The sequence below is a fragment of the Struthio camelus genome, chromosome 3 (assembly GCF_040807025.1).
Source record: "Struthio camelus isolate bStrCam1 chromosome 3, bStrCam1.hap1, whole genome shotgun sequence".
Lineage (NCBI taxonomy): Eukaryota > Metazoa > Chordata > Aves > Struthioniformes > Struthionidae > Struthio > Struthio camelus.
In genome coordinates this window covers 59,872,390-59,897,964 of record NC_090944.1, presented here as the reverse complement: position 1 = coordinate 59,897,964, position 25,575 = coordinate 59,872,390, and the positions used below count along the sequence as shown (strand labels likewise).

At 43.0% G+C, this 25,575-nt stretch overlaps 1 protein-coding gene across 8 annotated transcripts in view; it reads left to right on the top strand.

The window, feature by feature from the left end:
* SESN1 (sestrin 1) overlaps positions 1 to 25,575 on the top strand; it is an 84,049-nt gene that overhangs the window by 50,674 nt on the left and 7,800 nt on the right. The window contains exons 1-6 of one of the 8 annotated variants that reach the window (XM_068937986.1): positions 16,295 to 16,516; positions 17,809 to 18,100; positions 20,512 to 20,721; positions 21,752 to 21,855; positions 23,716 to 23,781; positions 24,750 to 24,950. In XM_068937986.1, the coding sequence (XP_068794087.1) occupies positions 21,832 to 21,855; positions 23,716 to 23,781; positions 24,750 to 24,950 (291 nt within the window). In that variant the 5' untranslated portion in view covers positions 16,295 to 16,516; positions 17,809 to 18,100; positions 20,512 to 20,721; positions 21,752 to 21,831. Of the gene's footprint in view, positions 1 to 16,139; positions 16,517 to 17,808; positions 18,101 to 20,511; positions 20,722 to 21,751; positions 21,856 to 23,039; positions 23,178 to 23,715; positions 23,782 to 24,749; positions 24,951 to 25,575 lie in introns of those variants that run through there. The other 7 variants (XM_068937988.1, XM_068937987.1, XM_068937992.1 and 4 more) reach the window with 7 other exon arrangements.

The window sequence follows — 25,575 nt, the reverse complement described above, 5'->3', positions numbered from 1 at the left end:
GTTACCAGGATAGGGTGGAGTTTGGAGTGAAAATTTTATATGAAGAAAAGGCAATGTTTGGGAAATGAGAAAGGGTAGTGGAGAGATTAATGAATGAAAAGAAAAGACGTAGTTGTGGGTTCCTGTTTCTCCTGTTACTCTAAGAAGCAATACATAAAATTAGAAGCCATAATAAATAACTTTTGCGTAAAGCAGGGTGTTACAGGATACTTCCAAGACAAGAGGGGAAAAAAAAACATTAAAGCCTCGATCTTACCTCTGACCCACTCTTCCTCCCAGAGATCCCCACTTGTCTCCCCCAATCTCAATATTTCCACTAGTGTTATTGAAAGTGTACAATTATTGAGGGGAAAAAAAAAAAAAGCAAGATCATCAGTTACATAAAGGAGAAAAACACCTAATCATTACAGCATGTCTGGACAGCCTTTTGCAATTTATGCCTTTTTGGTGTCTACTGTCTGCACCTGATGGTGATATAGCTGATGGTTTTTAGCATATAACTTTAAAAGGGAGAGGGAGTTGAGAGGAAAATGTAACTCAAAGCATTGTACAGGCATTTGCTAGTCCTGACATGGAGCCTACCTCACAGACTATGTACAAGGCAGCCTGCTTTATCTCCCCTGTGTGTCAAGAGACTGAAACAGTGATAAGGTTAAACAGCGTGTCATTTGTGGAGACAGAATTAAAAGTCAGCATTTTTTTTATCCTTAATTCTCTGTTCAGCTGGAACATACTGCATGTGGCCATTGTGAGGGGTCCCTTTCAGCACGGGCCTTTATCTTACAAAGACTGTGACCACTCCACAGTAACACGGTTATTGGATATTCTTGTTTTTCATGGTACAGAACTCAGAGGCTCAGTTTCTTCTGACTTTCTTATCTGTACAGATGTTTTGATTGACTCTTAATCCTTGCATGGGCTGTTTAAATCCTGTCAGCACTGTTTACAAACGGTGATTTTTTTTTTTTTAATAATTCAGCCTTACTCAAGTAGACAGTTTTCAATAGAATGCTGCTGTATTCATCAAATCTCTTACACTGTAGCCAGCTGTCCACCATTTCTTGCTTAGTGAAGGGCTTTATGTTCCTCTTTGTGTTGGGACTTTACTGTCTTTGTTAAATTATGTGTTAACAGATACTGCTATGCCATTTGTCACTGGGCTGTAGCGCTAATTGCAAATTCAATGGTAGTTTGTCTCTAAAAAATCTGTGTAAGAATGAAATGATGTTTGTAGGCAGCGATTTATTGTATTTATTCTGAAGAGGGGAAATAAAGAAAAGTATCTGGATTTTCTTTCTCAAATGATGGCCAGGTCCAGCTTGAAGATGCTATATAATTATTAACATATAAGGCTGTCTTTTGTAATAAATTAGGTAGTAATAAAGTCTGTAGAATGACACAGAAGACTAGTTTTTGTATGCCACCACTACTGTATAAACACCTGACGTAGCCAGCTGGCATTGTCCCAAGTCTGGGTGAGTGTTTGCCCAAAGTGAGAAAATAAATGCAGTAGCTGCAGTGGAAAGAACAGATAGATTTTTTTTTTTTTCCTCTCTCATAGAATTTGTGTGTTTCTGTTGACCTGCAGCACTGCTAATAATAAGATTTGAAAGTTCAATTTTAAGAAACAAATACATCTGCAGAGTTTATACAACAAAGCTCTCAGGCCATTGGGAAGGATTTAGTTGCAGTTTGGTCTCACACACAGCTTGCATAAAGTCAGGTTTTCCATGAGGTGCCTGCATGATTTTAAACTTTTGCTGTTTGAAACGTCAGTGAAGTTACTGTGTTTGGTGATTGCACATTAGTCCTTACTCGCCCCCCGCCCCTAACTGCCGGCTGCCTGAGCTACGTGGCTTCCATTCGTTGCTGATGTACTACATGACAATTTATGAAACTGCTGTCCTGGGGTGAGTATTTACTGTCCCTAGAGGGGATTGTCCCTAAAAGCCAGACAAGGAGAGGGATCTTTTTTCCTAGCAGTCCTCAACCCCAAGTGCTCTCTGTCCCCATCTAAGCCTTCTGGTTTGTCATCCATCAATTCCAGAAACTGCCATTTTTGACTTTGCTTTCTCCCCTGTCCTTAATGGCAAATGGATCCAGCTGTCAGACACTGGGGAGGAGCATAGCCTGTGTCCTTTTACTTCTCAGTGTGTGTAATGTACAAGGAGAGTTTTAAGCCTCTACCTTTAGAGTTCTTCTGAGATAGGAAGAAGTTGTGGCACGATACAAGGTGAAACTCAGGCTGGATTTAGTGAACTCTTTGCATTTTCAAGTTTACTATAACATGCTCAAATCCAGACAAGTTCTGCCAGGTCTTGTTTCCTGGGCCAGTTCAGACACATTCAGTTTGTGAGTACCTTTGATAGAGAGCCATCAGCAAAGTAATAACCTGTTTGTAGAGAGCTAGAGATCTTAAGGAAATAGCAGCTATTTGTGGCATAGCAGAAAGCAGACTCTCACACCTTTAAACAGAGTCTTTGCAGGTGGAGGGTTTCGGGGAGTACTGGGTGCCTGCTTTGCTTGCAGGGCCGTTCCCTGCAGCTCCAGTACAGTCACTCTGGCCCCTTGTACAGTGCTAGTTCCCATGTCACAAAGAGCTGAGCTGTCCTAGTTTGGGAAGCAGTGGACACAAGAGAAACTGAAAACAATAAAGCAGTAGAAAAACGTTATCCAGAATTCTGCTAGTATTACCTGGTCTTATATGACTTGGCCATACTAGTAACTTTGTATTTCTGTGATTGCTGGAGCTAGCATACGCTCTAAAGGGAGAATATCCTCTGGTCTGAATAGGTCACCGCAAACTAATAGTAAGACTGATACCGGTAGTAGTAGTGTATAGAGTCAGTGAGCAGGGTGGAGTTACCATACAGATCCAGGGTACACTTCAGTTAATTGCAGTCCAAACAGGATAACGGTAAGCAATTTAAGATAGGTTTGTAGGAAAAGGAAAATAAATTTAGCTTTGTAGTAACTTATGATTGTTTGAGGTTAAATAGAGAAGTTTTAGGGGAAAAGGCAGAACAGTGAGAGAAATGAGGTGCACCCACCTGGATCTGAAAGTCTCAACTATGCTCTATCCATTTTGGTCTCTCTTAGGTGTCTACTTCAGTAACTGGCCTTTATGCTCCGAATTTTGTGACTGTATTTGCCGAAAGGGCTTCCTATCAGGGAAGCCTTACCGGAACATTTGCATTAGGAGTATAGGCATGGGTCAGTATCATCTAAATGTAAAGAGCTCCGGTATCTATACTTGATTCGTATTTAAGCAGATGCATGTATCCATTACATGAAATAGGTCAGGAACCCATGGTCTTGCTGAGATATCTTTGAATGTACGTTCTTCTGAGTCTACCATCTGCTTGGCTGTCCCAGTCTGTTTTCAGGAATTGAGATACTAAGCAAAGGATTAAGTTGAAAAAATAATTTCAAAGTATGGAACAAATGTGTTCCTTCTTAGAAGGAGTGTTGTTCAGAAGTTAATTGAAGAACTCAGGAACGTTCTTCCTGGGTCTTTCCCCACCCACTTTTCACACAGCTGCAACAATATTTTTGTAAACATGTTTTCCAGTCAGGATAAGGGCATCTAAGATGGGATCCTCTACTTGATGCAAACTCTTGTTTGTAAGCAGCAGGCCATGGTGGTTAACAGCCCTTCTGCCATGCAAACTGTATTCTGTCCAGAGTAACGTACACAGCATGTTTATATAACATTCAAGGTTGTTACCAGACACTAAAAATATGTGCTCTTTCTCCTGGCAGTTCACTTAAATCTTCAAATTTAATTTGCCGACTCCCTCTTCCAGTTCTTCTTTGTGTTCCTTTCACAATGTGCTGTTAGTTAGAAATTTTCTGAGCAGCTGCCCACTCCCTTCGTCTCCTGAGACGACTGGGAACAAGATGGGATAAAGGTTATAGATGGTCTTCTCAGGAAGTTCACATTAGTGTCAAATGCAATAGCATGGCTGCTCCAACAGTTGGTGGAAGTTTTGTGTGAGGAGAGGAGGAAAAACATTCAGGCAGAGAGACTTGTATAGTACATTTGGGAAAAAAAATGGATACAGCTGTATTCCTTCAAATCTAATGGTGACCAGAATAACAGGATAAATGCCATTAACATTTAGCTGATATTCTGTTAGTTGGCAGAGAAATCATGACATAAATTTGCTTTTATAGAAGCTTTTATTTACTGTCTGAAAAGCGTGATGTAAAGTGTTGCTACTCTGTTCTGTCAGCAAGTCGTCCCAAAGGGAAAAACATCTCATAATATGCTTGTATTTTATAGGAAAAAATATTTTAACCATGCATAGATAAGAATTTAGTAGGATATTCAAATGCAAAATTGAGTTACTTTAAAATAGGTAACTGCCATCAAGAGAGTTCGTTCTAAATAGAAGTAGAAAAGAAGCAGAAAAGGCTTGGCAAGAAAAGTTGCTAAGTTCAGAGTCTGGTTTCTCCTGCAGCACTTGATGATATCCCTGACTCTTAAATAGAAATCACAGGCTACAGTCCTTCCCATGCTTTAGGTGCTTGGGATTGAGCAGGTCTTCAGCTACTGTGGACAGGGAAGTATTAGCCAATAGCTCTCAACCATAAGTTGATTGCTTTGTTTGGCCTGGACACCTGTATATCCAGTGTTCCTTATTGCTGTACTTTGAGGGTGGGGGGGGAAAAGTTTTGCATTGTAACTTGTTTGTGTTTTTTCTCTCTTTTTAATAGCCACATAAATGTCACAGAGCTGGCATGGATACCTCTCTTAGAAGAATCACAAGATTCTTCCCTATACTCCGACCTGGATTTGTGCCAGCTATCCCAGACATACTGGTCACTTATTAGCAGGCAGGCCTGCCTGTGCATGAGGATGTAGTGTGCCTCTCTTGGGGAAACTCGTGGCCAGTAAGGCCTTCTTAAAACAAAGGATTATTTTTGACACATAGAGCAAAAATTCAGAGACAAGAATTTTGAGCCCAATAATCTAAACGTGTTTTGTTTATGTGAACCCCTGTATTGTTATGAGGCAGGTCAGACAGTTGTGGTGTTTTTTTCCCCAGTAGGTGCCCTTGCAAGGAGCTAGTCTGTGTTTAGGACCTCACAGATAATGCTGCCATTGCCCACATACATTGTCCCCTCCAAGTTTGTACAGACAAGGGAAAAACATAATTTGATTATTTGGGTCTTCTGGTGCTGGTTATGCAGTCCATGTAAAACGACTGCTGTGTGCATACATCCAGGTGTGTGATGCGTTTGGGACGCATTTGGACCTACCACATGCGATACTGAGATGGCCAGGCAGTGCCCCGCCAGCCTGACATGTTCTGCATGCACTGGAATTACCTTTCACAGTTTTTGTTTTCAAAATTTTTTGAGCTAGCATCATGTATGCTGGCCACCTGGGTTATGCTGACATTCCCATCCAGAAAAATGGGGCCCTTATCCAGTGATTTCTTTCACTTGGTCTCTCCCTTGAAAACAGCTCCCCAGCTTGCTTCTAGCTTTTTTCTTCTTCCGTCTGTCTCTTGGAGCAGCTGTGTTTGAGAAAGGTTCACAGCCGTTAGGAGAGTTAGTCCAATTGCTCTATCATGTGAAAGGGGGCAAAGTCCACCACGGCTAACGTATTTGCTCTACAAGTTTATATGGGGGTTATCTTTCTTTCCTGTTCAGGTCAGCTTAGGTGTGGTCAGACTATGAATTTTGATTGCTTGTACAAGACCATTTCCCTCAGCCAGGGCAATAGGCTGCCAGAAACAACCTGAAGTCTCAAGTGGTTCTAGTATAAAACATTCCCTTCCAGTAACGTCTTGATCGTATTTCAGCAACAGAACTAATGCAGAACAGGACAGCTATTAATGACGTACCTGTCTGTGTCTTTAATGCTGTGTTAGTCTTCCATAGTCCTGAGAATGACTTTACTGCAGAAAATGTGGCCCTTGCATGTATGAGAAAGGATATGGATAATACTGCAGTAGGAATTCAGGGATGCAGAGTTTTATGTACTTCTTTTCCAAGAGGCTAGTTCTCTGCTCTGTGAAACAACATTCAGCCCCCCTTTGCGTGCCCCCCCCTTTTTTCTTTTTTCTTTTTTTTTCCAACCCTTCAGGTTGTCAGTTCAAGTTGGAGTCAGTCATGATATCTGATCAGTCGTGAACTACCAAATGGATGCATGCCCGCTACATAGAGTTGCGTGTCTTTAATGCTAACTGTCCTGTCCCAAATCCCACCTTAGCCCAGGATCAATCTCATTTCCCACCCTTAAACCTGTATTTCTGGATCCTGATAGTGCAAGCTCTGAATTTCACCTGCTTGCTGTGGACATCTCACTTTAGCAAGATGACTGCCACCTGGCTCAGGTTGATGTCTATCTTGATGAGTCTCAAAAGTTCTCTTTCCCTGGCCTGATGCTCAAATTCTGCCCTAGCAGCTTTTGCTGGTTCAAAGCATAATGCAGGCTCTGGGTTCTCTGTGAGCCTCGGATCTAAGACCACTGACATGACTTTTGAAATCAGCCCAATCTAGTTTGCTTTAACCATCTTGCAGTGATCCCTGGCAACTCCAGGCCTAAGCTTTGCCAAGTAATTCCCTACATGCCCTGTCGCCAATCTAGCATGACAGCTGCTTCTAGCTAGAGCCCTATGGGTAGCCCTTGTCGGCTACAGTTCTAGCCTAGTTTTAGCCTTAGTGCCACCAGCCTCAGAGGAGCATGACAGTGCACATACAATTCTGTAAACTTCTTTTGAGTTAGATTTTGCATCCTAAGTAATTTGTTACTCATATGACATTTACCTTCTATAAAGGGGAAATATATTTGCAATAGTAAATGCAAATAGTACAGTCAGGTTTTTTTCTAGAATGATGGGATGAATGATTTTTGTGGGAGTCTCTTTCATGAAGAGGAATTCTCAGGAAGATGACAAGCACGCCCAAACGTTTGGTGTGACAATGAGAAGTCATCCCACTGTCAGTAATATGGGGATGTCACCGAATGAGCCAGAACGTTGTGCTGGCAGCTTAGTTTATGGGCTTCGGTGGTCAGTGCTGTGTCTTCGTCGGTAGCGAAAATTTGGTCCAGTTCTGCTGAAGTTTTCGTTTGCCTTGTTGTTTTGCTGCTAAGTGGTTCGATGGTAGTTGGCATGCTGGTGAAAAACAGGTGGGCAGGTATAGATTTGTAGCTTTACTGACAAAATGGCAAGGTGTTTTGAATGTTACAGCTTCGTACCCAGCCGAACAGATTTCTAAGCCGACTGTAAACCCCACAGGCCTTCTTTACCTGAAGGACATTTTCCTTGTTTTAATACTGACTGACTAAAATATGTGTGAGCATAGTATGTGTGTGCATTTTTATTTACTTGTACTTATTCCTTAGTCTCTCTGACACTGCTACAAATCAGGCTGTAATGCTAGCTTGACTGCAAAAATCTTGAATTTGCTATGGAAACCAGAAAGCGTTTTGTCTTCTGTGGCCCCTCTGCTGTATTTTGTGTGTGGTTTTCACACTTGTGAATCTGAGGGGCTACACATACAGCGCTGACCTTTCCCAGGACTTTTTAAGCATAGCGTTTTTAAAAAGTACAGTGTGTAGTCGGAGTGGTCCAGCAATGGTAGGTGGCATTTCCTCTTGCTCTCGCAACAGCAACTGGCCGATTTGAAAATTGTGACTGTTAACAAGGAGTGGTTTTAAGGCTAAGTTCCAAAATTGTGGTTAAAGGTGTGGGTTTTTTTTGTTTTAAGAAAACAAAAAGACACGTTTTGAACAGAGACTGCAAGAATTTATTTCAAGCCTTTTTTGACTCAGTTCCGCTCAGAAACGCGTACTGGGGAAGGTCAGTGGGTGAAGGTTATCGACCGTCCCCACTCCTTAAGCGGCAGCGAACTGCAGCCGGTAGCACTGCCAAGCCCCGCGAAGTCCGCGGCCGCATCGAGGAGCCGGTGGCACAAACGTCCCCGATGCCGCGGCGGGAGCCGGCCCGGCCCTGCGCCGCCTCACGCCCCACTTCCGCAACCGCCTTTCGGGGGCGGGCTCGCCGCAGCGGGGGCGGGGCGCGGCGCCCGGCGGCGGTTGGCTGGCGCTGTTGCCGGGCTGCGGCGCGGCGCGGCGGGCAGGGGGCGGGGCCGGCTGGGCGCGCGGCGGTGGGCGCAGGTGTCGCAGCGGGAGGGGCGCGCGCGGCTCGTGGGGAGGCGTTAACGTTTTTGGCGTCTTGGGTGGTACGGCACCGCTCTGACTGGCGTGAAGGGAAGCGAGGGGCTTCAGGCCGTGTAGTCCATGCAGAAAAACCCATTTTTAGTCCGTGCACACCTAAGATACGAAGAGAGCCCTCCTCAGACTAACCAAGCTAATAAACTGTTAAATGTATTAGAAAATATTGCAGCTCCTGGCACTAAAAAGTTAGGACTGCATGTGCGATTTCAGCAGGCTGAATTTTCTCGGCCTGCTCTTTTTCATCAGGTAACATAATATAACATGGATTATTTGGGCCTCACGTGTTTGAAATCAGGTTTTTAAAATATGTTTCTTGGTTTGTTGATGTCTTTCTGACTTACAGTAGTATCAAGAAATGGCATGTTAATGCAGAGGCTAAAGCAGTAAAACTTATTCAAGGAAGTGGTCTCGATTAGTGAGCAGGAGACAGTTCTTTCAGGGCTTGCACGGTTAGGACAGTAGTGCATTCTCCTACTCTGGAACGCAAAGGCCAATGCACTGATTTAGGTCAAAATGTCTCAGCCACGTTATCATCTTCTCAAGCAGGGAAGGTTAAGTACAGTGGTGTCTCAAGTTAAACAGAGCACCAATAAGGGTACTTGGAAAAAATTGCAAGAAACATCTCTCAACATCTGTGTTTTGTTTTCATGATCCTCAAGCAGAGAACTTGCTGGGTCTGTCTTTGAGCGTAAAAGTAAATGAACCAAGTCTGGTGAGACAGTGGGAGATCAGGCATGATCTCACTGGCTTATAACAACCAGGAGATGAATAGCACCTGGAGGATGGTCTGTTTTGTTAAGCACTACAGTTAAATGGGATACTCTCCTAGGACATCGATATGTACTTTTGCACTTACTTTTTAATTAATGTTTGAAAGCAGATGGTAAATTCTGTAATGCTATTGTACTTGGCTCTATATATTGAACAAATGCGAAAACAAATTTAGTCTTGAGGAGGTTATAGCCTGACCATCCAGACGCATCATTTCAGAAGACGCGAAGACAGTACAGCTTTATAGATAGTTGGATTTTTTTCTAATATAAATACCTGGATAGTTTTCAAAAAGTAGCAAACTTTTTTTTCTTTCCTAGTATGTATTGGCCTAAGTAAGGCATACAACTTGAGTCACAGCTAGTCTATAGAAACTGAAAATAAAATAACCCAAAACTTTTTCTTTTTCTTTTTTTTTTTTTCTTTTTCCTGTCTGCTGCTTTGGGGCATACTGGATGTGTGCCTAAAAGTGGCAAGCGTAAGAAGAAAGCCACAAAACAGTTCCCCCAAAGTGCAGTAACTGATATAAGGGTTCCTGAATCTGTGATGGTACTTTCCATGTTCGTTTAGCACTAGTTCACTTGATTTTGTCTTATTGTAACAATCAGGCCGTAGAAAGATAGCTGAGTGTCTCCCTGAAGTGTGTTAGATGACATACTTCTGTGGCATTCCATTTTTCTTGCTTTTCTTTTCATGGGGAAAATGTTGAATTTATTAAAAAAAGAAAAACATAACTTAAGTTTTGGCTGTAACGTGAATATACCTGAGACTAAAGGTTGTCTCAAAGTCTAATTGTAACAAAGTGTTTTATAAATTGTTAGATATGTTCTTTGGTGGAGGCTCTGCAGAAATAAGCTGCTTGTTGTTGTTGTTTGTACAAAAGCAAAACAGTCAGGCATGAGCCTCAGTTCAGAGTTTCAGGTGATTTCGTAGATACGCACTTGTTTTGTAGATATACACTTGAGCCCCATAAGGGTAAATACGATAGATGTTGCTAGTGAAGAGAAGAGCTTCTGGGCTGCATGTCTGTGTACCTGAGTATGACGGTAGGTTTTAGTTGCAGGTTCTTCACAGGACAGATATACAGCATTCACTGCATACTCACTCTGACTTCACAGCTGTGCATCACTTGCTGTCATGGCCTTATCCAATTCCAGCAAGCCAGGCTTAACGCTCAAGTACTGCTAAAGGAATTCCCCCTCTCCCCCCTCCCAAATGTGTGTTTGCCATTGTGTCTAATTTCTGTCAGAAGTTAGAAGTGGGCTGTGTTTCATTGCTCTCTCTCCTGTTTTCGTATAAGGAAAATTTCTGAGGTTGTGTGTCTTTTTAAGGTTTCTGTTTTGTTTTGTTTTGTTTTTTTTAAACTCATGCATGGAGATGATGCAGTTGGCTTGCTCTTGCTCTGAATATGCACATTTGTATTGGGTAAAAGGTTTTGTTTGCAGTGGATTGCCTAAAGTGAGACAGCAACTTGCGTCCATCCCAGACAAGCGCTCCAATGGCACTGTTGCGTGACAGTGGTGAGGTACTACGTCAGGCAGTGTTGCAGGTAGTACAGGACAGTACACTCGTTTAGTATAGGGCTCAGCATTGCCTCATTGCTCTTAACTGAATCAATTGTGAAGACCAGGAGTTGCAGGAAGCTCCAAAGGGTGAATTTTCACTCAGCTGAGAAAATATATTTGTCCCTTTTCAATATTCATCTGGGGGAGGGGAGACCTGACAAAAAGATAGCAAAATGGGATCCCAGCTCCAAGGAGCTGTGCAAAATATCTTGGGAGTTGATGTGGCCTGCCAGTTTGCTAACTGAAGGGAAGAGAGGAAATGTCTTTTAGCCAAACCAGTTCTATGAGGCTAAAAGTTAGCTAAAATTTTACTTTCCTGGATTAAACTCCAAATGTACTCTTTTATTAAGGTTACATTAATTCTTATACTTTAATATTTATTTAGTACCAAGAGAGGCTGCAGCGTGGCTGGCAGCCTGCAGATGTTCCATACCCCAGAGAGTGGCAATCTGCAGCTGGAGAACTGACCGCCTTTCCATATACCCTGTGCCCCACCAAAAGATCAGAAGTTACTGGTGGGTTACCAAGGTCAGCTTTGAACTTCCACTTGGGAGAGCTGTGCCTGGGGGGTGGGAGGGAGGGGATGTTAACCCCCGAGTATGCTTCTGTGGTACAGTGGGGACAGTGCATGAGCCCAGAGCCGCCTCCCCAACTGTAGCAGAATTTTTCTTTTCCTAATGTTAGATAACCACAGCAAGTCAACCCAATGACTTCAATTGCTGTTTATCAGCCTAGGAAGAACTGTGTACCCTCATAAAAGGGGGCGAGAATAATCTGGTAAGACATTCTTTCAATCTACTAAGCTTTAGAAATGCATCTATAATCTACCTATTTAGAGTAATCTTAGAAACCATAAGTGGGTTTTTGTGTCCCTTGCCAGAGCATAACTAATCTCAAGATTTCAGCTTTTTATAGCTCCCTAAATTAAACTTCAAAGTGCTTCTAATACCTAATAGTTGCAGAAGGGGATGTTAAATTTGGACGAGGTGTTTTTTTTTTTTCTTTTAGCGCACCCACACACCAGCATGGGGGGTGAGCTGCAGAAATCTTGAGCAAAGGCAGAAACTGCCAGAAGAACTGACAGAAAAATGTCTGTTTTGGTGGAATAAGAGAAAAGAGTCCTGAGTGCCAAACCAAAAAGTTCAGGGAACAGCTAAATGACTGTAAGGCATTGGAGTTATTTGAGTTTAGTGAGTTAAAGCCAGTCAGCTGTGAGTACAGCTCAGAAGTAGCAGCTGAGTCTTATGGCCTCTTGCAGCTCTCTGAAAAGAGACTCTGGGTCTTACTGTGGGGCTACAATGGGCTAGGAATGAGCTGATTTGTAATTACTCACAAAACTGATTACTTGCAAGTCTATAGTCTTCAGCCTATTAAAGCTGAAGATGTGTCTATTAAGAAAGCAGCATTGAAGTAAGACTTATGAACAGAAAAAATAAAACAGTGTTTCAAGTATGGATAAGGTTCCAAGAACAAACAGTAAATATAATCTCTTAATATTCTAAAATTTTTAGTCTTAACCAACCTTGCAATCCTAAAGACTATGAAATGGAAGCTTTTATGTATTGCTTTAAACGTATTTCCTGTTGTGGCCAGTTGTGAACCCTCTGTTTGCCTGAGTAACTTGCTTTTTGTCACTGTTATAAAAATATCAGATGCAATGCCATTCCTAAGGCCTGGTCCTGCGTGATGTGAACAGCAAGAATTTAGACTCTCAGTTACATGCAAAGAATATAGTTTACTCTCCTTCTGAGAATTATATGCTAACTCTAGTAATAGAGCTAACTTTTGTGTAGATTGACAAATCCGATTAAGATTAAACAAAAGAAGTGCTTTGAAATCAATTTGCTCAATTAATGGTTCAATTGCTATGCTTCCCATATTGTTACCATGATCAAGATTTTTTTTGCTGTTTTTAGAAGTAACAGATACATAATAAAGTTATAAGGCGATACATATTTGAAAATTGTTATGAAGAGGGTAGTGGCTCTGGAAAGCCAGGAATGGGAGGAATGTTGAAATGGTGAAATGTTTAGAGCGGTTGGTGTGGGGCTGTTTAGTCACTGCTGAAACACCTGGTGACTTCATTAAGGCGCCAGATTAGGTGGAGCTGCTTGAACTGTTCTGGCTGAAGAGTTTATCGCCCCTATGCATCTGTTACTGCTTCTTTGCTGAAAGTTACTGCCCTCTGCAATCTGTTCATTGTTAGTGATGCCTCTATCAGTCAAAATGAGCTAAAACAATTACAACAGAACAGGTATCCAATCACTTACTCTGATTAAAAGCTGTACTGAGTGCTCAAAAGCACGAAGCAGTTCAGTGGGCAGGAGAGAGCGACCGGTGGGGACAGGGGCACACGAGCTAGTATTGTAACCTCGTCAGCTGGCGTAGCCACAGATGCAAGCGAATGTGCATCTCTGCCCTTTAGCCGTTCCAGGGTTTTCAAAGACGCTCAGACGTAAATGCTGGTGTTTTTATATCCATTTCTGCTAAACTTGCTGCATCTTGCCAAAGTTGACGCTATCTTGTGAAACCACAATAGAGAAAAATTCAGTTCTAAGAACTAATACAAATCGGGTATTTAGAGCAGCAAAGAATTATCTGTTTTTATTTGTAAGTGTTTCTGGGAAAGAATAGTCTGATTGTCCTCTGAGATACTAATTTGATGTCCAGGGTATTGCAGTAACACGCATTTCAACCGGCTTGCTTGGATAGCTTTGCTATGGAAAGAATTTAAGATGTTGGTTTGCCAAGCCTTCAGATTGATTTGCATGTACTGAACTATACTCAAAAAGTCACCATGTTGGACTAAAATGGAATTATTCCAAGTTGTGGACATAAGTATAGCCATATGTGTTAGCAGGATCAGGCCTTTCATGTTGTATCTGATCGGCCTCTTTTTAACTTCACTAGTACATTTCTTTATTTGTAGCAATAAGGAAAAATTGAATTTCTGATGACTTAACCTGGAGAGCACAGATGTTAAATTTTATACCTTCTATGGAAGCAACTTTTATGGAAGTGCCTACCATCAAAGAGTATGTTTCCTTGCTTAACATCTTGTTTGTTTGAGGTGACTTCACAAATGTATTTGTCATACATCTTTGTGTGAGAGGAAAACTTGGCATACATCTGTATTTTCACATTAAATATTAGTAGTTGGTTTTTTCCCTGAGGAGCATTTGACTGAAGTTCTGTTAACTTGCATTCATACATGCTCAGACATGTTGGTGTGTCTCCCCAGGGGAATGTCTCGTGAGCTCAAGTCGTGCCCGCTTCCCGTACCATAGATCTGGCCCCATGTCCCCCAAGCGCACTTGATTCTGCACGTGTTAGTACCTGAATGAGCCTTGTGGAGTCTAACTTTTATTCCTTCATGAAGTTGATAATGTATTGGGCAGCTTGTCTTTCTAGCCCCCAAATTGGAATAATTTCAGTCTACGATTACATACTGTACATGGCGCAGTTTTGTTGTTTGGGACAGTTGCACTTTGGAAACGTCTGGGCACCTGCAGCAGACTGGGGAGATGCAATTTTGCTGAGGCAGAGACATACCTGGGACCTGAGAAGAGCTTGTGTGCTCAGGCTGTATGGGATACCTTTTAAGACTATTATTTGTTTGCTGCAGCTGTGAAACTTCCCCTTTGCCTCTGTATGCACTTTTCGCTGCCTTCATCTGCCCTGATACAGAAAACAGGGAACGTGGTAGAATTTCCTCATCGCTTTTTGCTGTTGTCTTGGCTGTTTCATGATAGTTAGTCTCCCTTGGGTAATGTCAGAGAAACATCTTTTATCTACCAAGCTCCTTTATATAGGAGCAAATGTTAATATAAACAGGCTTCCTCACAAATATCCAGACAAGGCAATCGGCTAAAGGGGGTGGGGAGGATAAACGCTTCAGGGAAGTGAGGGCGTGCTGCCATTTTTTTTCTTTTTCAAAGGTGTTAACATATTAATTGAATTCATTTCATCTAAGATTCAGCAAGACTTCTCATGGTGAGACATCTTGCGTTTCACATTTTCAGGTGATTATTCTCTTTTTTCAGCAGTTTTTTTGAGCATAAGCCAGTTCTTTGCCTGTGTTGCAAGAGGAGCCCATTACTTGTCTTTATGTTATGTTTTGGTCTGAAGAAAGTAAGTAGTCAGTGGGAATTAAACAGCATTCTCTATTAGTTTATTTTACTGGCTCATAAAGTGCAACCTTTCTTGCCAATATTGCATTCTTCTTTTTCTGCGCTTCTCTTGAGCGCTTTATGAAGTGCAAGTAGGCATGAAGCACACTTAGTTTCATCTGGAGAGACTTGCTGACTTAAAGGCAGGTCCCCAAGTGAGGAGCTGTGGTACCTGCACATCTCTAGGTAACTTAATATTACATTGCTGCTAAACCTTCAGAAGCAGAAACCATCCCTTGCCTCTTCAGAGTTAACTGCATAGCACAGAGAAGTGGTGGTATTTGGAAAGCGGGGAAGAAAGGAAGCCTCTAAAGCTTTAGAAATGTGCAGAGCTACTACTGCTTTGAGTCGTGTTGCTGCATTCCCCGGACAGTACTGTCCTCGGTGGCTTCTGCATTTGGCTGCAAGAATCGTACGCCTGTAATGGGAACAGCCGGAGCAGTTTTCCAGTGTTCAGTTTTACATTTAACAACAGTGTAAAGTTCAGAGTCGTGGAATTTCCCTACTTGGTTATTAGATAGCTTATTAGGGTTGAAATTTGGGTCCGTAGCTGTCCTGGCCTCCACCTATCAAAAAAGTGATTCTTCTTAGGATACTTTGTAACTCAAAAAAATCGAATGAAAATGATTGAATGGAATTTAGCTTTATACATCGTAGATTGGTTTGGAAGACTAAAAATCATGTGGTCTGGTTCAGGGACTTGTTTCTTTTGAAATAATTGGTGCCATAAAATCCCAAACCAAAAGAGGTGGGAGATGTAAGGCGTCTGGCTAGAGTTTATAGCCCTGGGGGGTCGATGAGAGAAGTACAGACTGCTGCAAACAAAGGCCGAGTGTTTTGCTGATGTGATTGCAAAACACATGTTTGCCCAGGACTGTTATGATCTTGGGAACAGGCAGGAGGCCAAATTTCTGAAGCAGTATACTTAATCACACAAATAACTGCAAAGCCTTGACCGCCTGCGATTCCTCAGTTCCAAAGGCGTAATTGTCTTGTTGCTTCCAGAGAAGGTAGAAACTCCTGAGTAATGAAAAGAGCTGTGGCCTTCTAGAGGAGGAAAAAAAAAACCAAAACAAAACAAGAAGAAAAAGTGTTGTCCACAGCAGCGTGCTCTTAATGCCAGGGAGGAGAGCAGAGCAGGCTGGGGTGCAAAGGGGGGAGCACGGAGGAGCCGGGGGGGGGAGGGTCTGGGGGGCAGTTTCCCTAGGGGCGGCTGTTCTCTCTTGGGGGTTTTGTTTCTTTGGGTTTCTTTTTTGGCACCCCCCCCGCCCAGGCATGACTGCGGCGGCGGAGGCGGGGGGGGGGGTGTGCTCCGGCGGGGCGGGCAGGCGCTGGGGAGGGGGGTTCCCCGAAACGGTGCGGCGGGCAGCGCAGGGCCCGGCGCCGCTCCTCCCCCGGGCGGGGCGGGGCGGGGCGGGGCTGGCGGAGGCCCCGCCCCGCGGCTCGGCCCCGCCGCCGGGGGAGCGCGGCAGCGGCGGCCCCGCGCCGGCAGCAGCGCGGCCAGGCTCGGCCCCGGCACCAGGTAGGCGGCGGCGGCGGGCTGCCCGGGCGGGTGACCGGAGCCGGTCCGATCCGAGCGGGTCCTTTCCGTCTCCGCCGCGCTGGGCGGTGCAGCGATGCGGGTGATGTCCTATGCCTCCTCGTTGCCCCCGCCGCTCCCAGAAAGGGCTGCACACTGCTGGGGGGGGGGGTGCGTGGAGGGGTGTCCTGTCTGTTTGCTGGAGCTTTAGCCTCGGCCGACTAGTTTTTGCGTCTGAATTGTCCAGAGTGTAATTTCATTCTTGCGCAGACTAGGATTAGCCTATTGCAACAATGAGGTGGGTCTCGGGTCTCTCTTGTGAGGTCTTTATTTTCGCCGTAGTAAGACTTTCTTTTGAAGAAAAGCTTTAAATCAGCAAGCTGTGGTGCAGGTTACGAGAGAAAGCATTTTGTATTTTGCTGGTCTGTACGGACTTAGTCCCAATTAGGTACAAAATGCTTTGTGTTGACGTAATGCAGCAGTACAGCCTACATAATGCAGGTGATAACTGTGACACGCAGAGTTGTTTCCTTCTGTGGCACTGATTTACTGGGTTTTCAGCATTGTTTACAGCATGGAGATTGCCCTCCTTCCTTCCAAATCCTTTGTCCTTGGAAACTTTATTTCCATTGTGTGTTACTGAACTGGCATTTAGAAAAGCTAGACACTAGTCATTTCAATTTCCTTGGTTTCAGTGACCTCCCATCATAAGTGAACTGGTTACGGTCTCTATACGGTTGTGTCACAAAGGCACTTCAGGACTCAAAAATAAAAGAGCTTTTACTGCTGAGGAAGAACGAGTAATGCTCAGGTGCGATGAGGCTGCTCTTGGTGGACCTGCTCTTACTGTTTGATCCTAGAAGATCACCAGAGAAAAGGTGGTAGCACATGAGACTGAGGAGTCAAGGCTTTGGTTTTATTCTTCACGCTGTGGACAGGTTGTGTGACCTTGGGTGCATGCACATCCTGTGCCTTGATCTGTGTATTGAGTTAAGTCATGCAAACTAATTTAGGATGCTTATAAGGTCTGATATTTTGAAGGATTTCAAGACGTTCAGAGAAAATACACTTCCTGATTTTTAATTAAAATAACTTCAAATATTGGAAGTAATGCAAGAATAATGTATTCTATATAAAATAGAGACCCTTCAACACTGGCTGTGCTCTAATTACAGTGAAGAGCAGTAGCGCTATTGAATTTGATACTTTGTAGCAAAGTGGGATAGTTGTTTTCAGTCCTTTGATTGCGTACATGTGCAGACATGTCTGGTACTGTAGTTGAATGACCGTTCTGAGCTCCTCAGCAAATGAAACCGGCGCAAAAATTTAGAGTAGGTTAGCATCTTCTGGATTGTTTTCCTGCCATTTTAACATGAGTCATGGTTGGTCTGAGAAAGCCATGGCAATTGCAAATACTTTTGGGTTAGGTCAATATTTTGAACAAAATAGGAAAAACTGCCAGTTCTACTTATCCCCATGTCTAGAAAAGATGTAGGGGTTGTGGATTTTCGGGGGGGGATGGGGGGTTGGAGGAAAAAGGTTAATCTTTCTTAGTCCACCCCCTTTATTTCTTAATCCATTTATTTCTAGAAGCTACCCGTATGACAAGGAGGCTGCACTAGTTAGTGTGTTTAGCAGAACTGGAAATATGGCTTTTAAGTTGAGTATGTATCAACTTGGTGACAGCGCATAGGGAGATCAGAATCACTTGTCCTGTGGTGCCGTGGTGTCAGTTGTGTTCCTTAAGATCTAAAGAAGGAAGCTCCAAATTTGTAGCCTGTCAGCGTTCCCACCCGGGAGATCTTGGTCTCAGTAACCTTTAAAGGGGAGGTAGGGAACCAGACATAGCAGCTACAGCAGTGTCAAGGAGCCTCTTAAGCTGGTAAGTGCCAAAGTCTCCCTGGAAAATGTAATGTGAGGTTCTTGGTCGTTTAGTTACCATGTGGCATGTTATCCCATAAGAAAAAGCGCTAAATGAGTTGGTGTGGGGTTTTTGTTTTTTTTTTTTTGATGTCAGCTTCAAAGCTTATTGTAGTTATGCTAAACTGAATTTTCAGCACTGGTGCATTGGACGCAAAGTTTAAGTTGTAAATCTACTAGAGAATTTAGCTGAGGAGTTTTCAGCTTCCAGTTCTTGCATCTTTCTTAATCCTAAGCTTGGAGAAGAATGCATTTTGATAATGTAAAATGGCTACTGGTTATCTAGGAAGATATTACCAAAAAAAGTCTCCAAAACCTTATTTCCCTTTCCGTAAGTGTTTTGTTTTCTTCTTTTAGATTGTTATATTTTGCATTACAGCTTGTGATTTTTTTTTATAATTTTTTTTTGAATCTAGCAGTATTTAGTGCTTAATCAAGACACAGATGATTCAGATGAAGTTGTTAATGTAGTTTAGTGAAGTAAATTGATAATTATTTTTCTGGTGCCACTTGCTTTGCCTGTGGTTTGTCTATGATAAAATGTTCTATTTTGCTGTTTATAGGGGCTTAAATATGTAAATAAGTTGCATCTCCTTGGAAGATGTAACATTTGATATTGGTACCGACTGTACTTGAGGGGAGCAAAATGACTTGCTGTGTTAACACCAGAGAAGCAGTCTGAAGATTGTGGTTCGTGGTTAGTGCTCAGCTCATGAAACTTGAATAACTGAAAGTTAACAGTTTGGTAACAAGGCACCATCCTCATCTGACAAAACTAAAAGTGAGTTTTGGGAGAGGTTTGTGTCAGGAAGCAGAACTTAAGCTGCCATGAGCCAGTAATGAGGGAAGGACAGTGATCAGAAAAGGCGTTTTAGGCTCCGTATGGAGTAATAGCTATAGTAAGGTTAAGAAGCCATTCCTTTGTTAAAGGCCCTTCGTTTCTGCTTGCAGCTTAGCTGTGCTTTGGTATTTCAAGGTGGAATTTCTGATATTGGGTGTCTGTTTAGAAATAACACTTTTTTCTCTTTTTATATTTTAAAAAGGATCAAAACCAAAATAGGTGATGATTTATTACCAAGAGAGTTGATATGTGTTGTTCTTTAGGTATTAAAAAACGTTACTTAAATATTTATAGTTTAGCTTTCAATCCACTCTAAGCTTTTGCCTGAGTTTGATAGGGATGCTGTTCTTGATAAGGCACTTCAAAAAATGCAGCTAAAAATGGACTTGATTGGCAGAGTCAAGTTGCGGAAAAGCCAAAAGTGGAGAGAAATTATATATGCTTGTGGCTTTATAATGAGTGGTCTTCTCTCAGCATATATGTGTGTGCAGTACAGATTTTTGGTCTGGTTGGCACCAGTGAGTTAGATGTACTAAATGAACCAGGTTGGTGAGAGAGAATGGTAATTGGGAAGTATAATTGAATTTGCAGTCTTATCTCGTTAACTCTTATGTCCCCACTCTGAAAAGCTCACGTTTTTAGTGTAAATTTGCATAAACTAAAACACTCTTCCTGGTTGAAGAAATCTCTCTGAGAAGGCTTATAGCCTAATGGTTAGGGCAGTAGCCTATGACTGGAGAGATCTTGCCTCAAGCCTCCGATCTTCCTTTGGCAGCCTCCGTTAGATGTGTAGCTTTTCTGCTCTTCAGTTCTTTTTTTAAGTGGGAGTTAATACACTTTCCTTACCTGGCAGGAATGTTGCTTGAATTAAATATATGAAAGGTTTGAGATGCTCGGATATGGCAATGATGAGGGCCACGCAGGTTCAGAAACCATAGGCATCTAGTGAACACAGTTCCCCTGGAAATAATAATAGTGGCTGTACAGAAACATAACTACATTACAAAAGGGAAAAGAGGTGGCTTCTCCCTGATTTCTGGAGTTTGTCTCTTCCAGCTAGAAACACAGCATTTATATAGCTGAAGTCTTGCCTGTCCCTAGAGATGCCTCTGGATGGTGAGCGGCGGTGGGGTGGATGGCACGGCCAGCCCCTCTCCAGCAGCTCTTGAGGTTCCTGGGTGCCAATGGTGAAATCACTTCCACCCTTGATGCTCAGCTTTGCAACCAGCCGGGTTTTATGTTCTGGCTTTGAAGATGGAGTGCCTGTGACAAATTATTGTTGTTTACTGTTTGCACCTAAAGCCTCCGTTGTGGTTGACTTTCTGCTGAGCTTAGAGCTATGTTCAGCAGCAGTTTCTAGACTGAAGGAAGTGGTGTGGCAAGGATAACAAAGAGGAGGAAAGAAGACAGGAAAAGTTTGATGTAGAAAACGCAGCACTTAAGTCACTTAGGTGTGTAACTTGATGGTCTGGAATTGCGTGCAAGTTGCTTGCGCTTTTGTAATAACCCAAATAAATATTGGTTGTTTGCAGCTGCTGCTCAGCCTCGACACCCCTGCCTGGCTGGATGCAGGCTGATGCGCCCCTAGGAGCACCGCGCAGCAGGAAGAGGCAGCGGGGCTGTGCCGGGGTCAGGGCACGGGCCTTGCCTTTGCAAGGGAAGGGAAAAGCTGAAAGGCGGTGCTCCTTGAGTGTTTGGAAAATGGAGGCTTGGTGAAGGGCATCATGTGGTCAAGACTAAGGGTAAGATCCTCTGGGAGTGTTTGGAGAGTTAGTACTGTGCTGTCTGTATGGTGTCTGAAATGCTGAGATACTGGGAGTACGTGCAGATGCCTGGTATTTTTGAAGTACTAGGAGGTTTTGGTTAAACGCTGCTTATGACCAGGAGTGGAAATGTTTCTAAAAGGTCTGTTTCAGTCTGTAACTGAAGAATAAGTATTTATAAGACGACTTTCTACAGGTCTGAAGTTATACAGCCCCCCCATGACTGTGGTGACCAAGCCCCTTTATGACAATAAGCTTACTTATCTCTCCATGCCCTCTGGAAGGAGCACACTTACCCCTATTTTGCAGATGGGAAACTGAAGGCCAGAGAAGTGATGTGTTCACAAACCCTTTGCAACATCTGGCTCAGAGCAGACCTGACTGCAGGCTTCTCAAGTACTGGGCTGCTGCCCCAGTGCAGGAGGATGCTTTTTTTTCCTGGGGAGAGGAAGCAGCAACTCCTACACCTCCCCCCCCCCCCAAAAAAAAAAAAAAAAAAACAAACAAACAAACCCAAGTCACTTTGTAGAGAGGTTTTTTTTTTTTCTTTAATGTCTTTCTAATGTAATCTGTTATATGCAGCATAATTATAGTAGTAGTTTGACCCCTGCATACTTTAAAAATGCAAAGTATATTCATGTATTTCAGACTGTGAGACAAACCATATTAGCAGGCTCTCAGGATTAGCAGGATCTCAGGTTGTGGAATTTTGTTTTTTTCTTCCTGCGACTGTTCTGGGAAAGGGGAAGGCTGAAGCGTAGTTGTTCAGGAATTAAACTTCAAGGTATTTCTCTTGGAGTGTTTGAGTTGGCAGACAATTGCAGACATCTGCTAAATTAAATGTTGTGTACAGCCTTTTTTCTCGCTGTCATTTGGATGTAAGATGTTTCTCTAATTTGCTAGCGTAGCTGTAGCCAGGATGAGAAGTTGTGCGAGAGTTGTTTTTTGGGGTGGGGAGCGTTTGGGGGATGTAAATTCCACCTTCCTCGGACAAGTGCCGTTACCGCAGCCTTAGCTGACACGTGAAATGTGTTTGTGAACGCTGGGACCCTGAGCAGGACAAGGCTACGTTGCACACGTTACTGTCCCATGGAAAACGTGAAAAGGCTAGCGGTAAGAGCTGCTTTTTGATCTCACTTTATCCAAATAAGACTTGAGAAATCTGACTTAGGGTTTGAGAGGAGCTGGGGACTGTCAGAGCCCTGATGGGTTTGGGTAGTCTGACTTAGATCTGCACTGCCTGTTTCCAGCTTTCTGAGGCTGGTTTGTAATCTTAGGGGAAAGTTCAGGGAACAGTAACTGATTAATAAAATTGCTACATTTTCCCCACTCAGATAAAGGTTGTTATAAACAAGCAATACTGGTCTCACTTATTATTGCACTTTTTCTGTATTTAGCTGAAGTGTCTATTTGCACAAGTTCATTGCATGAGAAGCAAAGTTTAAAACTGGATCCAGCAGGCAGCATCTAGGGGCTCCGTTTGACCTTGAGACCTAAAACGGCTATAGGTGCACCTCTGCTCTGCCTAGCCTGAACTAGCTCGAGAAAGAGTCTTTATTCATCTAAACCCAGTGGAGGGCCTTGATCTGATTGGTGACTTCAGAAAATGTGTAGCACATTTCTGTGGGATTTGGGCTGCCTGGATTGGAGGCTGCTGATATGTTTTAAAAGAAAGGCAGGGGAGAGGGAAGAAATAAGGAGCCCTCGCTGTTAGTTTATAATCTAGTGTTTGGAGCTCGGGAAGCAGGGACTCGGTGCCATACCCAGCTTTAATCCCAAGTCTCCCTCCACCTGTATGAGCACCGTGTCATCAGCTGCCCCAGTGGGAGCCCCTGTCACACTTTGGGTGACACTAGGTGCTCCCATCCTTCATGGGAGGGTTGTGCCACTAGGTGGAGAATAATCCGTCCAAGAGAGCCGTTTCAGCGAGTACCGCAAGCACGAGGGAGTGCGTAGTGATGCGGCTCCCAGCCAGCGAGGTGGACGAGTGCTAGAGGTAAGGCCGTGTCCCATTTTATGTGCTCCGTCATCGATGGTCCTGGTGCGTGCTCCGTGGGCTCTGCTGTGGCTCCTCTGAAGGTCACTCCATGCCAAATGCAGAAACAGCCCTTGAACCAGGGCTCCCATCCTTCCCAAGGGAACAGTTTAACTGGCAGAGACGCACCCAGGTCTTTTAATGGCAACTTGCTCCTTGGCTGCCCATAGGGCCTGAAGGCGCTGTAGGCTCAGTAGGAAGCTTCATCTAGCTGAGGAGGGAGAGTGCAAGCACTGAACTGCTGGGGTGATATCCTGCCTTCTTGTTACACCGAGGTCCACAAAAGTGTGCGAGAGGATGTTTTTGCTGTTCTGACTGGGCAAAAATCCCTTCCCTTCTCATGAACTTGAATCGCTGTTTATCTTGTCTTGAAAAGAAGGCAGATGCAAACGTAGATCAGGTACTTTCAGCACTTTAAGACCTCTCTGAGGTTGGGAAAAAGAAATCTGATTAGGGTTACAGCTGTTCCATTTCCTGACAGATGCACAGTGTGTTATGTGCTGGCTGACTGCGGATGTACACACATACATCAGTCTCACTTTGTATCAGTGGCATAACCACATAGCAGCCAGCTATGTACGGAACTACTTGTCCTGGACTCCCTGCCAAAACATGCTTTATGCAAAAATTTTCTGCGAACCAAGCTGTAGTGTATGGATGTACTCGTGTGTGTTTTCCTTGGGTGGTAGGGCTTTTGTTGTTGAGTTTTTAGTATGGTGCCCTACACCAGCAACTGTAAACAAATGTGGCTAGTTATGAAGCACTTGTAGAAAAATAATTGCATTTGTACAAATGGTACTAGAAAAAGTACCCATGTAAGGGTACTGTAAGTACCCAAATAAGCCCAGCTCTGAATGAGGAATTCTTTTCTTTCTTGCAACCACAGCTAAAAAGTTGTTTATAAGTAAATGCTGAGATGGTGTAATTTTCTTTTCTAGGAACTTGGAATAAGAATTCCTAGACCGCTGGGACACGGACCAAGCAGATTCATCCCAGAGAAGGAGGTGCGGTGGTGTTTTCAAGTACACAGTGAACTTTATGCTTTTAAGGAACAGTAGTAACCCACATTTGGTTTCAGGACAGCTGCTGAACTGCAAAACATTTTCAGTAGTGATCACATTCAGTCCTGGTGAGACTTTGGCCACGGTTCTAACGTACAAAAGCAGTGAGATGCCTGGGGGACTTTGGAACAGTTATGACACCTCTTGTACTACCTACCTAGCGTAAGAGAAACCCAATACTGTTTTCTGTAAGAGTGTCTGTTTGCACACTCCCGCTCCTTGTGAACATCCAGATGTAATTTCCTACTGGTCCACAAGGCACCTACCCTTCTGGTCTGGGGTTTGTTCCTTTTTCTTGAGCTGTCACAACCATTCTGAATAATCTGACAAGCTTCAAAGAGCTGTGGCTGAGCATTTCTCGTGCTTCTGTTTTGATGGGACTGGCAAGAGAATTTGGAGTAGGTGAAAGGTTTGTAATATGCCTGTGATTTTCTAGGAATTTTAGAGCCTTAAGCTTCAATTTCCCTTTATTTCTCTCTTGTCATCCTAGCTAGCTTTTTACTTCTTTACCCTTTTTTTCCCCCTCGGTAAAAATGATTATTCAGTTTGCCTGTTGCTGTTATAAATAAATAAATAAGATCAATTTGGGGCATTCAAGAAAGTGAAGATGAAACAGTTAAAAGTGAAAAGTCAGTGTTGCACATGAGAAAGTGTAAAGACAAAAATCTCCTTTTGCTGATATAACCATTTGTGATCCCCAAAATGGGAGATATTAAAAGAGTATCTTATGTGTCTCGCCTTATGTACGCTGATTTAATGCCATTAATAGATTTATCATACAATTTCTTGCTGGTGTGTGTTTAACAGAAATTCACTGGGGTCTCTGGGTGCTGTGGTAATATTTCCCTCCTATATTTAATTTATCGGTACATCTTAGACAATGTTGCTAATTGCTCTTTCTGTTAAATCAGACCATTCAGGTGGGAAACGAAGACGCCATGATGCACACGCTGTTTGCGGATTCTTTTGCTACGCTGGGCCGATTGGACAATGTTACCTTGGTGATGGTTTTCCACCCACAGTATCTTGAAAGCTTTCTGAAAACTCAGCACTATCTACTGCAAATGGATGGTCCACTCCCTCTTCATTACCGACACTACATCGGGATAATGGTATGCTGGAACATAAAGCAGCAAGCAGAGACAGCCGCTTTGGCAATGATCTCTGGTCCTTTTTTTTTTTTTTTTTTTTTTTTTTTTAAATAGTCGTTATTGCTCTGTTTTGTAGCTTCTAGATGGAGAGAGGCGTTTTGTCATAAGTTAAGGGGAAAAGCAGAGTAGGTTTGTTTGTGTCTGTTTTACAAATTGTTTCCTAAGACCAGTACTTCATGTTCATGGTTTCAGGAGGAATGTGAGGAAGAGAGAAAAAAACTCTGTTATAAAAATAAGACAACTGTTTACTCTTGGTTTCTTTAGTATCTCAGAAACTGTTTTTCAAGGCAACTTATTTGTGTGTGTTCTAACTCAGCAGTTCCACCATCCACTTCTGAATCTCTGAATTCAAAACAAGTTTTTGGTCAGAAGGGGTTGGTTTTATAATTTCCAATCTGCTAGTGCAATGATTTTTGCCTTTTCAAAGTTGTATGAAAGATTGTCTTAATTCAATGGGGAAGGTATTACTGTTTGTATAAGTGGTACTTGATCTGTTCTTTGCTGAAAAGCTGCCCTTAGTTTTGCTGGCTATGCATTCTACAATCTGTTTTAGCTGGTAAAGATTCAGCTAGAGGCAATCTTGCCT